Source organism: Megachile rotundata, chromosome 6, assembly GCF_050947335.1.
Source record: "Megachile rotundata isolate GNS110a chromosome 6, iyMegRotu1, whole genome shotgun sequence".
Lineage (NCBI taxonomy): Eukaryota > Metazoa > Arthropoda > Insecta > Hymenoptera > Megachilidae > Megachile > Megachile rotundata.
Window position 1 is genome coordinate 7,041,621 of NC_134988.1, and position 15,191 is coordinate 7,056,811.

General features: G+C 33.9%; 1 protein-coding gene across 2 annotated transcripts in view; it reads left to right on the plus strand.

Moving 5' to 3' along the window:
• The window catches only part of LOC100876427 (opioid-binding protein/cell adhesion molecule), a 353,767-nt gene extending 341,533 nt beyond the window's left edge, over window positions 1-12,234 (plus strand). For both annotated transcript variants that reach the window (XM_076532318.1, XM_076532319.1), the window contains exon 9: window positions 1,119-12,234. In XM_076532318.1, the coding sequence (XP_076388433.1) occupies window positions 1,119-1,219 (101 nt within the window). In that variant the 3' untranslated portion in view covers window positions 1,220-12,234. The remainder of the gene's footprint in view (window positions 1-1,118) is intronic.
• The last annotated feature ends 2,957 nt before the right edge of the window (window positions 12,235-15,191 follow it).

Sequence of the window (15,191 nt, forward strand, 5' to 3'; positions counted from 1 at the left end):
AAGAGTTGTGATTTTCTGATTTATGAAAATATTAATGCAATTTTATGACATAAAAGTGTACGAATATAGTACATGTAGCATGTGAATTTAAAGCTTGAAATCAGAGGAAAATGACTGTGTTTACAGTTTTTTAATATTCTTCATGGAAACGGTGCACCGTTGGCCTTAAAGCAGTGTATCAGCTACTGCAAACAGTACAATGTACTCCACTAGGTTTAATAACTTCAGACACGATTTTATTAATATTAAAATACATCAAAATAATACGTATGATACATTAATTTAAAGCTTAAAGCATAAGGAAAATGTCTATGTACACACTTTGTTAATATTCTATATTCAAAATGGCTGACTATCAGCCTCAAAGCAATATATCAGTTATTGCAAATAGTACAATGTACTCCACTAGGTTCGATGATTTCTAATACGATTTCGTTAATATTAAAATACTTCAAACTAGTACGTATGATACATTAATTTAAAGCTTGAAGCATAAGAAAAATGTCTATGCACATACTTTGTTAATATTCTATATTCAAAATGGCTGACTATCAGCCTCAAAGCAATATAACAGTTACTGCAAATAGTACAATGTACTCCACTAGGTTCAATAACTTCTAACACGATTTTATTAATATTATAATATCTCAAAATAATATGTATGATACATTAATTTAAAGCTTGAAGCATAAGGAAAATGTCTATGTACACACTTTGTTAATATTCTATATTCAAAATGGCTGACTATCAGCCTCAAAGCGATGTATCAGTCACTACAAATAGTAAAATATATTCAACTGGGTTAACTAAATTGTGTCACGATTTCATGACATAAAAGTACCTCAAAATAACATGTATGACATATGAATGTAAAGCTTGAAGTCTAAGGAAAATGACACTACTCATACTTCGTCCATATTCTTAATCCAAAATGGCGGACCGTCGACCTCAAAGCGACATAGTCGCTATAAACAGTTAAATGTAATTTATTAACTTGAATAACTTCTAATATGCTGTTATAATACAAAGTTATTGTAAATTACTTTGTAAATAATTAAAATTAATCTTTAATTCCGTTGGTAGTTGAATTTAATAAGTTATTGTGTATATTGTTTCAGGCGAGAACCCAGCTGCCATGCAACACGGAGGAGGCAGAAATCAGACGGCAGCCTTCATTCTCATCGTTCTGTCAACATTATTGTCATCGTTTCTGAGGTGACCGTGATGACCCGAACATTTCATGGGCCTGCAATTCGAATGGTGCTAAAAGTTTCCTCGCAGAGGATATTCTAAGGAAACTGAAGGAACGATCGGCATTTCAGCGATCGAACGCACTTTTGCACTCGAAACCAAACATTTTTACCGAACCAGACGAAAAACAGGAACATTCTCTCCCGACCATACACCGAAACGAACGAAGTTTATCCGTTCAGAACGCGAACAAAAGCGTTGTTCGACGAAGAAGCTTCATTTCATTCTTTCACGACGCATCGAAGTATACGGAAAAATTCTCTCGAAACGGACAACGAAGTTTCTCGTCGATAGACCAATCGTTGGTCATTTTTAACCCCTACTGGCTCCCTCGTGTTACATTGTACACATCATCCTTTGACCGGATGTTAAACGTGAGACAGAAGGAGGGTGATTTGACGAATGAGGTTAGAAAAGGATCGAATCCGTGACATTTCGTTCGAGCAGATTAACATATCAGTCGATGTCTGAGCAGGGAAATCACGGTTTCTGTTTATTTTGATCGATGACGGACTGTTAAAATGGAGGTGTGACTATCGATGGTACTGGAAAATTATCGATAATTCGATGTAATGGTAGAACATTGTCAATATCATTGAAATGTTAAAGTGAATGCAAAGATGGTTGAAGTAGGAGTGATTTATAAAATTTTTAATTTTCAATTTTTTAAATTTGATACTTTAAAAATTTTCATACTACCAAAGTAAACCGATCTGCAAGTTTATTTCTCGTATGTTAAATTTAAGTTAAATTTTCTAACCCTCGCAAATGCTTCAATCAAAAATCAACAAGTGGTAGATCTCGGTTGCCTATGGATACTCATGATGCCGCACACAAATTAAATAACGATAGTTTATCAATGCATCATACAATTATACATACTCAGTACACTGTTAACATATTCTGATAAAACACAAGTTTATAGATTATTCACATTTACTTTGAATATATGACTGCCTCATACTAAGTTAAATTCAACACACTACTTCAATTTTATTCAATGACGCTTTCTATATTCTCATTAATGATATCTTACCGATATTATCAGTATTAAATACGCCTGAGATATGTATAAAATATCGATAAGGTATCGATAGTGACACCTCTAGCGTGAAGGGATGAAAAGGTAAAGAATCGTGGCATCACGATAAGTCAGATTAGGTAGACAGGTGGGTAGTAGCGTTATCTTTGCCCGCAGGGCAGAATCGGAAAAGAAAGGGATGAAATTCATCGACGTTGGGGTTGAAAAACCGATTAGCAGACGGGATTGTACGTCATAGGGTGGGCGGATGTGGATCGATCGACCGTGTATCCGGCGTTTATACAAGCACGTTTGGCCAGGCCCGGTGACCGATGCAAAAATGATTGTCCTCCCAACGGTCTGGTAATCAAAGTGTTAAATTTGTAGCGGCGAAGGGAAGTGAAAACAAATTTGCATACTGGCGTGCGATAAACAGAGAGGATCGACGGGAGGTGGCAGGAAGTGATTTCGAGATTTTATGAGCGGTCATTGTCTACGTGGCTGAGTGCTCCCGGCGTTGCAGAAACTCACTCGGTGCTTTATATCGTGTAATAATTTCGACCCGTGGCCGGCCATTACTCGTCGCTTCAACTTTTCACGAACACCGTCCCGCCCGGTGTTTGACGTTGTTTAACTCTATAATTATCCATCGGGGAAGCTCTTTTGTTCCATTAGATACGCTTTGTTTTCGGAAAAGAACTGGTCTTCTACCGTTTAAGAGGGACGCGGAAAGTCTGCGAGAATTTCGCGACGCGAAAGTATGACAAAACAACAATTACGATACGCTGTGTTCGAGCCTGAAGCTGAATTAAAACGACTGCATACACCCGCCATTGTTGTTTTCAACGTAAAATGTATGAGAGCCAATTATAACAAACAGTAACGCTAGTTAGAGGAAAACATGACTGTTGAAACTTAACAAGTCCGATAGAATTTCGTATCGTAAAAGAATGCCGTTATAGCGTGAGCAGTGCATCAATTTGAAGCGGAAAGGCTACAGGAAAATTCTGTGTAAACGTTTCATCGATATTTTTAATACAAAAGGGGGCATTTTTTGTCTCAACGAGCGATGGATCTGATAGACGATAAAGTATACTCATTAGGTTGTCAGACTTTGTACACGATTTCGTGACATAAAAGTATCTCAAAATAACACGTGTAGTATACCATTTTGAAGCTTGAAGTCCAAGGAAAACGATTATGTAAACTTTTGAACGATATTCTTAATTCAACATGGCGGAATATTGGCCTCAACGCACTGTATCAGTTGTAAACAGTGAAATTAACTCTCTTAAGTTACTTAACTTTCGATATCATTTCATGACATAAAAGTATCTTAAAATAATACATATAGTATACCATTTTGAAGCTTGAAGTCCAAGGAAAACGATTACGTAAACTTTTGAACGATATTCTTAATTCAACATGGCGGAATATTGGCCTCAATGTAATGTATAAGTTGTAAACAGTGAAATCAACTCTCTTAAGTTGCTTAACTTTCGATATCATTTCATGACATAAAAGTATCTTAAAATAAACATATAGTATGTCTTTTTGAAGCATAAAGTCCAAGGAAAATGATTATGTAAACGCTTGATCGATATTCTAAATCCAACATGGCAGACCACTGACCTCAAAGCAATGTACCATCTCTATACAACGAAATGTACTCAATTAAACTGTCTAACTTCTGATATCAGTTCATGACATAAAAGTATGTCAAATTGTCACTTATAATACACCAAATTGAAGTATGAATCTTACGAAATTAGCTATGTATACCCACCCTTGATATTGTTATTATATAATGCCTGATCACCGCTCAAAGTAAACAATGATGAATTTTTAAACGTGAAAAGTCTGCTATAGTCTCGCTATATAAAAATGACGCTTACACCTCAATTTAAAATTAAAGTTTGCTCGAAATGACTGCGTACGTGTTTCGTTAATACAGAATGAACGTAAAGAATTATCTAGTTGACAAAAACAGTGATGCACGAAAAGAAACGTTTCATTTTTTATGACATTCTCGTATCACCATAAGCCATTCACGTCCCAGGAACGATCCACTCGAACGATGAAATCGAAACAACAAAGAGCCGTCCCCGTTGAATAATTACTGTCCCGTTTTTCAAATTACATATAGCGTTCCTTTTTGTTTACCAAACTCACGTCCGTTCGGATTTTCAATCATCCAAACGAAACACGAATTGCGAAGGAAAATAAACGGAAAAAAATATAGTACGCTGCTACTAAAACGTCATAGCAATTTTCATTTCTCGTTTCACGTCCTCTATTTTCCACCATACACGTAATCTGTTTTCACCGGACGGAGGAAAAAGGTATCGAAAAAACAATAGAGTACTTTGAAATCGCCCTTCCGTTTCGCTTTACGGTTTATCGAATTCGTTCAGAGACGCTTTCACTGCGTACCTTGGTTTCAGTTTATTATTCAGTTTTTGGAATTTCATAGTAGTTCTTTTAGATTAGATTTATCGGTTATGGAAATTTCATAAGAATTTTAGGTTAGGTTGAGTTTATTCTTCTATGAGAGTTTTAGGAGAGTCATAAGTTAGGTTAGGTTCATTACTGATTTGCAGAAATTTTACTATAAATGTATATGTATTGTGCTTAGTTAGGTTGATTCTTTTATTACAAGGATTTCATGAAGTCTATTGGTTAGATTAGGTTTATTATTGGATTCTGAGGAGTTTACAAAAATTACAGGTTAGAGTTTCAGCATATTTCTATGGACTTTACTAAATAGTAAGTTAGGTTAGGTTTATGATTTTCATTTACAGGAATCTCATAAAAATTTTAGGTTGAGTCAAGTTTATTCTGCTGCGAGAGTTTTAGCAAAGTTAACAGTGAGGTTAGGTTCATTACTGATTTGCAGAAATTTTACTATAAATGTATATGTTTTGTGTTAGGTTATGTTGATTCTTTTATTACGAGGATTTTATGAAGTCTACTGGTTAGATTATGTCTATTATTGGATTCTGAGGAGTTTACAAAAATTACAGGTTAGAGTTTCAGCATATTTGTATGGACTTTACAAAATTGTAGATTATGTTAGGTTCATCAATATCATTTATAGGAATCTCATAAAAATTTTAGGTTAAATCAAGTTTATTTTGCCCTTAGAGTTTTACAAGAGTTATAAGTGAGGTTGGGTGCATGACTGATTTATAGGAATTTTTACAATAATTGTATGTCAGGTTAGGTTACATTTACTCTGTTTATCGTTGGTTATCATAGAGTTTGCTGCTTAGATAAAATTTATTATTGTCCCTTGTGCAACGGTACAAAAATTATAGGTTAGGTTTCACCACTCGTTTCTACGAACCTTACAAAATTATAGGTTATGTTCACTGTTATTTTCCAACAGTTTCGTAGAATCTCTGAAATTTGATTTGCCATTATATTCTAGACATTTTCAAAGAGATTGTAGACTAAAATTTTTCATTTCTGCGAATTTTACAAAATTCTTAGTTGAGCTATATTCTGAGAATTTCATAGAATGTGTCGCTTAAATTGGGTTTGCTATGCTCTGAGTAATTTTGCTGAGATGGTAGGTTAGGATTTATGGCACAATTCTACCAGATTATAGGTTACGTTTTCGTTGAAACTGTAAGTCAGGTTAGGTCTATAATCCGAGTAGATATTGTAGGTTACATTCGCCATTCTGTTGATTTAAAATCGTAATTTTGGTGAATGGATCCTCTGTTTCGAGGAATCACAGGACACAAATCGAGTATAACAGCAGTAAGAATCGATGACGAAATGGAAATCGAGGACAGATTCGACTCGGAACGGTTAAACGGGTCGTGACGATAACGTGTTGGTAGTTCGGTGTAAATCAGCTGTTCCTGGCTGCTGGGTAGCCAGCTTGTATAACACGATAATTTAGCAGAGGCATTATTGCACACGGGGCAGGTGCAAAATATTTCAGCAAGGCGAATTCCCGTGAACCGGCGCACAAAAACCACATATACGTGTAATCAATGCGCGTGATAAATTTAATTATCAGCCGGACCGTGTAGAAGCTCTTTGAGCGCCCTCAGATTTCGTGAAATTCGAAGTGACCGCGATATGCAAAAAAGGAAAATTTGCATTCTCGGTTTCACTTTCGGAAAAAGTTGCTCTGCGAAACTTCCGGCGCAATTAGGAAAATTTAATCGTGCTGCATTGTGCATACAACGGTTCTAACGCGATTTCGTGGTAAATGTAACGCTCCAGTTCTTTTCGACCTAACCTAAGTTGAAATTGAAGTAAACGTAGACCTGAAGCTACATACTTTAATTTCTTGACGAAATATTCGACTAAAATTAATAGCTAACCTAAATTAAGTTGAACTACGAGTTTAATACAAGTTGAACGCTGGTTTAACACAAACCTTGCATAGGCGTAACTTAAATTGATACATACTAACATCGAGTTAACATTGTATTAATATGGAAACAATCGAAATTTAACGCTGACTTTATTATACTAAAATTTTTTTTCCTGATGTGTCGTTCAGTTGAAGATACTAACCTAACTTACAGCGAAGGTAAAACTATACTATACGCAATTCTTATCTAACCAACTCTAACGCAGACGTGACCTTAACCTAACACAGATTTAACCAAAACTGATCACAGATCTTGGAATAATAAAAATTAATTTCTTGTCATATTATTTAATTAGAGTTACTACCTCAATTTACAGCAAAGTTGAATTTAAACTATACTAAACTTTGGCCTAACCCACACTCTAACGCAGACCTAACCTTGACCTAACACAGAGTTAATGGAACAGAACGCAGAATGTGGAATATTAAACTTTATTTTTTAGACACGTCGTTTAATTAAGCTTACTAACCTAACCTAAAATTAATCTAAAATAATTTCTGGGGTAACACTCATTCTAACACAGACCTAACCTAGACCTAACAATCTTAACACACGAGTAATAACAGCAATGAATTATTTTTTAAAATAATATTATATTAAATTTGCTGACATAATCTAAAATAACCTAAAATTATTTCCACCTCTCCTAAACCTAACCTAACATAACCCAACTGAGCAGAAAACTAGCCTAAAACAATCTCAAATCAAACACACATTCTAACACAGACCTAACCCGAACCTAACGCAAACTTAATATAGGTCTAATAACAGTAATGAATTATTTCTTAAAGTAATATTAAATTAAGTTTGCTAACTCTACGTAACATAACCTAAAATTACTTCCACCTCTCCTAAACCTAACCTAACATAACCCAACTGAGCAGAAAACTAGCCTAAAACAATTTTAGACCAAACACGTACTCTAACACAGACCTAACGCAAACCTAACGCAAATTTAATATAACTTTAACAACAGTAATGAATTATTTCTTAAACTAATATAAAATTAAGTATTCTAATCCACCTTAACATAACCTAAAACCACCACCACCTAACCTAGCCTGACTTAGTTTAAACTAGACCTAACATGAACCCAAATATTCATCGTTATTGTATATTCAAAATATCCACATTCTCAAAGCAAATTTGATGAAATCCTTTTTCTGAAAAGAATTGTTTGTATTTTTGGTAAACAGAGAGATGGAAATTCGTTTATCTTCCAGAACTTCTTTACCGTCTTGTTTCCTCTTCCGTTTTATTTCCTTTTCCTCTATCGTTTCCTGTCTCTTTCTTTTGATATCTTGTTTACCTCTCCAGAACAGTCACGTTTCTTTCAATCCTCCTTCTCTTACTCGTCGTCCATTTCTATTTCTCAAAGAGCTAACCTCTGTCGACCGGTCGAATTTGCAAAAAGTTACATTTGCGAATTAATGGTAAACACTCGATAGCTCAGGTTCTCAAGTTTTTCAGATAAGAAAACCTGAAATGCAAAATTGGCCTTGGAATGTGATGGTCGACATGCTTTTTCAATTTAATCCTTCGTTGCATTCTATCAAAGTGTCATCTTAAATGAAATTCTTTAAAATTGAATCAAACTTAAGAAATCTCTTAAATTGTGCAAACAATAATTCAGGGTTATTATATTATACAAACTATAATTTTAATTAAACTATTAATAACAGTTATGCATCAAAATTATAAATCTTTGTTGTATATTTTAATATTGCAAATTTGTAATGTTATACTATTTGTCTTCAAATAAATAATTAAAATAAATTATTAAAAAAAAAATTATTACAAAAAATTAATAAAAATATTACATTCTTGAAAATGTTCGAAAATATAAAAAAAGTTGAAAAATATGAATTTTTTACAAACCACTAAAGGTCACACGACACACTATTAATATTAATAACAATTAATAAAATATTAATAACAGTTTGCCCTTAACTGCACTGTTTTCAAACAGTTCGATCAATAGACTGATTTTTCACAACTCCGAGGTTATGTTTGCGTTAGGTTCGCGGTTTAGGTTATGTACAGCGTCAAAAAAAAAAATGACAACGTTTGTCGCAGAGAAAAATTCCGGTAAAATTAACAGCTGTTGTATTTTCATAGTAAATCTGGATCAGAGCATTCCGACTGCGAAAATTCTGACATTTCACCATCAGAAAAGTTCTCCGAGTTTTATGACTGCAGTACTACAAACTATGTGATTCATAACTACCAGCTACTAATCCCTGGCAAGCTAAAATCGAACATCCGATTGCTTTTCCGTGTTTGCCCGAACATTTACTGCGCCCCGAATGTTTGTGTTTGTTTTACCGATTGTTGGCACGACGTGTTGGAAATTTTTCACGCTATTTTGTTCTTTAATGGAACGATCTTCTGTAAGACGGAAATATTTCAACGATCAAAATAAACGAGAAAGGATTTATAAGTGAATCGTATTTCGATGATTTGTACGAGTGTTGAGATCCTCCTTCTGTCTTTGACGTCGGGTCATTTGGACCCCTGGCCCCATGGAACCCTTGATTGTCACTCGATCGAACGAACATCACGAACGACGAAATTTCTACATCTGTAATTGTGACGGACAGGGAGTAATGTGATGTGTTGTGGAATAGTGTGGCTGCGGCTTAAGGCGGTCGGGTTGCGGCCTTAAGCCGCTGCCACACATATGGAAATGTGAGTATGTAAGGTTTTGATAGGTGGTTTATGAGATTCTTTATGAGCTTGTCAGTTTTGAGATTCTTAAAGTTTTGAAGTATATCAGTTTAAAACGTGAAGATTATCAAATTTCCTAGTTCTCAAATTTATAAATTTGCAATTTTTTAAATTCTAAAATCTTGAAATTTAATTTTTAAATTCTGACTTTACCAAGTTATAAAATTATTAAACTTTTGAATATTTAAATACCCAAATATTTAAATTGCAAAGTTGTTAAATTTCTAAAACTCTAAATATCCAAATTACAAAGTCCTTAAATTCTCAAATGACAGATCTATAAATATCCAAATCCTCATTTTAGATTTATAAAGCACCAATTCTCAAATTTTTAAATTTCCAAATTTTCAAATCCCTAAATTTACAAATCTGCAATTCCCAAATTTTCACATGCACAAATTTCTAAATTCCAAATTCTCAAAATATCAAATGTTCAGTTCTCTAATTTCAAAAATTCTCAAATCCAAAAATTTCTATATTCTCACTTTCTAGTTCCAAAATTCTCAATTTCTTAATTCCCAAATTTCCAAATTTCCAAATTCTCAAATTCCCAAATTTCTAAATTCCCAAATTCCCAAATTCCCAAATTCCCAAATTTCTAAATTCCCAAATTCCCAAATTCCCAAATTCCCAAATTTCTAAATTCCCAAATTCCCAAATTCCCAAATTTCTAAATTCCCAAATTCCCAAATTCCCAAATTTCTAAATTCCCAAATTCCCAAATTCTCAAATTTCTTAATTCCCAAATTTTCAAATTCCCAAATTCCCAAATTCCCAAATTCCCAAATTCCCAAATTTCTAAATTCCCAAATTCCCAAATTCCCAAATTCCCAAATTCCCAAATTCCCAAATTCCCAAATTCCCAAATTCCCAAATTCCCAAATTCCCAAATTTCTAAATTCCCAAATTTCCAAATTTCCAAATTTCCAAATTTCCAAATTCCCAAATTCCCAAATTCCCAAATTCCCAAATTCCCAAATTTCCAAATTCCCAAATTTCTAAATTCCCAAATTCCCAAATTCCCAAATTTCTAAATTCCCAAATTCCCAAATTCCCAAATTCCCAAATTCCCAAATTTCCAAATTCCCAAATTCCCAAATTCCCAAATTTCTAAATTCCCAAATTCTCAAATTCCCAAATTCCCAAATTCCCAAATTCCCAAATTCCCAAATATTTAAATTACAAAGTCCTCAATTATCCAAAATTACATTTTCTCAAATCACAATGTCCTCAAACACGCAATCAAATAATCTCAAGTCTCAAATTTCTCAATTTCTGACTCTCCAAATTTCCAAGTTTCAAATCTCAATATTTTTCGACACTTAGGCTTCTACACCCCATCCGCGGCAATATAACAAAAGTCGACAATTATATACATATATGCATCACAATTATACATATACAGTTCAACTTTCATTTCTCTTGTATGACGTCATTAAGAAAACAAATTGATTTGTAATTTTGTAAATACTATCAGAAAAATATTGAGGCAAACAACGCGTTGTAACAGCGGCTTAAGGAGGTCACAGATTGTTTGGATGGCCATATATCACATTACTCTCAGAGCTTACCCCGATGTCCGTCGCTCTACGCCATTTGTGAGTGAGAATGTTTTCGTGTGCATGCGTGTGTACGTTCGTTTGTATGTGTGTTGTTCGAGTACGAATACTCGTGTAATGCGTTTGATAAAAAAAAAATATACAGTAAGATATAATTAAGTAACGTAATGTAAGAAGAACAAAGTATTCCGAAATTAGAGAAAGTAAGTCGCGCTTGACTCGTTTCGACGATCAAAAATCAAAATGTTATCAAATAACATAAACAAACTTTGAGTTAATTTGTTTAAATTTTTGAACAAGTATATTTTTAATTTATCGAGAATATTGAAATATTGTTTATAGAATAATAATTATGAAATATTATTTATAGAGTCATAATTATGAAATATTATTTAATAATCTTTTTAATGATAGCACAGTGTTTTTTGAGAAGTAATGATGTTTATTTTGATTTTCCATCGTCATGACGTTGACCCAAGTGCATGTGTAAAGAAGAGCATTTGTGTAAAGCAAGCCTGCACAACTCGATGCCCCTATGGGCAATGAACACAGTTTATGTTTCACAAACATCTAGATTGAATAAATACAGTAAAGTAATTGAAACAATTATTTGTATAATTAAATTGAGTGAGACAATCATTTGTTAAATTAAATTGAGTGGAACAATCATTTGTTAAATTAAAATGGGTGGAACAATTATTTGTTAAACTAAATTGGATGGAAGAAATAGTTGTTATATTGAATCGAAAAATAATTTGGTAAATTAAATGGAGCAATTGTGATGTTAAAATATATAAAAGAGTCGTTCGTATTTAAGTATCTGTTTTAATCGATCGTTAATTCTGAATTGTAAATTTTAACATTTAAATCATTGTTCAGTGTTATGTTTTGAGTAGTCATAACCAGTTGAGGTTATGAACACAGGTTTTGCCCTAGGGGCAACGGTGGCACCCTCAGCTACTGTGGCACCATCTGTGCGGGTGTAATGTAAAGTTTTCGGCTCGATATACTTGCTCATCGCTAATCATTCATCATCCATAGTACTGTATCCAAGATAAAGTAAAATAAAAATCATGTCTATTATTAATGGTCATTAAAACGAATAATAAGGGACAAACATTGTTGTAAGGGAATACCATTTCGAGGAAACAAGAAAGCGGAGACAACAAATAAATAAGAAAAAAAAACGGAAATATAGGAAATCCATTTAATGTCGGTATTCGCTGTTCACTATTTGTAAGTTTCGAGAAGGTAAATACAATAAAATTCATAGTACCTAGTTGATCTTGTATTTGTTTATTTATAACACCCTGCCTTTTCTTAGTTTTTAATATTCCTTCATTTTTAAAGAAGAGAAAAATTAACTATTTCGTTATTGGATTCGATGTACGCGTCAGAGGCACGTATTATCGATTTTGAAACCTAAAAGTCTGGTACAATTTTATCATATTTTATCGCGAAATGGCACTTACGGCGCATCAATTTGAAGCTTAAAGTCTGCTGAAAATTCCCGCATAAATGTTTGATGAATATTCGTGGTCCAAAATGAGTGGTTATCGACCTCAACAAATAACAGTAATAGATAACGTGATGTACCCATTTTGGCTAATTTCTCACCCAATTTCGTGACATAAAACTGATTCAGAATAATACTTGTGATATATCAATTTAAAGCTTGAAGACTAAGGAAAATTACTATGTACACACTTTGTTAATATTCTTCATAGACACGGCACACCGTCGGCCTCAAAGCAGTGTATCTGCTACTGCAAACAGTACAATGTACTCCACTAGGTTCGATAATTTCTGACACGATTTTGTTAATATTAAAATATCTCAGACTAATACGTATGATACGTTAATTTAAAGCTTGAAGCATAAGGAAAATGTCTATGTACACGTTTTGTTTATATACTATATTTAAAATGGCTAACTATCAGCTTCAAAGCAATATATCAGTTACTATAAATAGTATAATGTACTCCACCAGGTTATATAACTTCTGACACAATTTTGTTAATATTAAAATACCTCAAAATAGTATATATGATACATCAATTTAAAGCTTGAAGCATAAGGAAAATGTCTATGTACACACTTTGTTAATATTCTATACTCAAAATGGCTAACTATCAGCTTCAAAGCAATATATCAGTTACTACAAATAGTAAAACGTACTCTACTGGGTTATCTAACTTGTGTCACGATTTCATGACATAAAAGTATCTCAAAATAGCACGTATGATATATGAATGTAAAACTTGAAGCCTAAGGAAAATGACTGTACTCATGCTTCGTCAATAATCTTAATCCTAAATGGCGGATCATCGGCCTCAAGGGTATGTATCTCTTACTGTAGGCAATAGAGATTGTCTAAATTCGAATACGCTTTTGTAACATAAAAATATTATGAAACGACACTTGTGGCACGTCGATTTAAAGCTTAGAACTTCAGAAAGAAGACAGTATGACGATTACCAGGTTGTTATTTACGATTTGTAATTTATATGGTATTATGTCACTGTATATTAAATTGTTACGCAAATCACTTGTTTCACAGAGCGCTTGACCTTTCTTTGTTAAGAACCGATTACGTAGGCAATTTCTTTGAACTCTAAGCTTTATCAACGTCAACGATTAAATATTTTATTTGAAGTGCATTCTAATTTTGTTAAAACTTGATATTTTCACTTGACTCTTTCTCACTTTCGCTCCGTGTTCCTCCGCCATTTTGCGGTCGAAACAGAAACAAAAAGGATAGTGCCTTTCCGTCATAATTTCGCGTCCCGATGCCACGAAACTACTGTGTCGCGGCTGGAATCTCTGGATGCATGCCGGCGGTTGGCCATGTATCATCGTGACACCGCTTCGCTGGCTGAATTTACAAAAAAAAGAAGGAAGGAAAAAAAAACAAACTGGAGAAACGAATGGCACGGGTGCGTTTCGCGGACGTCTGACCCTTCAACCAGACCGTGTTACCTTCGAGTTTCTGCCGATTCGTTAGAAACAGTAATGTTTCACCGAGAATTATTGTTTGAAAGAACGTGCTGAAAGAAGAAATTAAATTTACAGCGGGGCGGAACGGAGAACAATATATCGTTTAATGCTCTGCGAAACGTTATTTCACCTCCCGCGAAATTTCAGAAATTTTTACCAACGTTCTAAATGGAGAAAACACGAAAATTATAGTAAATTGCTTCGTTGATCACGATGAAATATTTTTTAAAAACTTACCGAAACTTTTACCGAAATTAAATTTCACTTCTCTCGGGGATTGCGTCGTCTATTATACTCGATACTCGAAAATCCCGGTTAGTGTTAATAACGTTTAAATTGAATGATTAAGCAATCAACTTTGAACGATACGAAGGTTTAAACGAAATTACTAACCGCGAAAATACGTCTAATTTTTCTAATTGCGTTGAACGCAAAATTGCGCATTTTCACCCGAAAGAAAACGGAAAAATTGTATGTTCGTTTCACAGGCGAAAATTAAATTAAACTACATTATAATTTCATCCTCCTCTGAGTTAACGTTACACAAGCCTCCGAATTTCGTAGGTAAAGCTAAATGAATAATTTCGTGCTCCCCTATTATGAAATACGTGCAATTAAATAGAATGTATGTGTATCGCGTGATTGTTAAAAATGAAGAATTTAAGAATCGTTTGTAACGGAGCTAGCGATCGAAACGGAAGAAAATTTGATATAGTTCTCCGTTAAATTAGAAAATTATGTCTAGCTGGATTTAATTAAACTCGCTGAATCCGCGGCACTGACCGTGAAACAACGAGGAATTATTGCTCGAAAGCGTAATCGCAGAAACGAGCCGGCCAGACGAAAATAAACGCGTTTCAAGCCGACTGCTACACGAAACAACGCTTTCGTCCTAATGAAAGGTGAGTTTCGTTTAAATAATTATACACTAACTGCTGTACGATAATGTGTATATCCGGTTGTTCGCGACTTTGTCAACCGGTAAATTAGAAAATGAGAAACATACGTGCTACGTGTGTCACTTTATTACCCGCTTTTCTTATCATCCGCTTAGAATCGATTAAGCTATTACTTATTTTGAAGCGAAAATAGTCGGATGCTGTTTCACGCCTGAAATATGTAACGAAGTGCCACTTATTGCATATGAATTTAAAGGTTAAGGTGTAAGGAAAATGACTACGAAGGCACTTTATCGATATTTTTCATGTAAAGTTACTTGTCATCGGCCTCAAAGCAATAAAA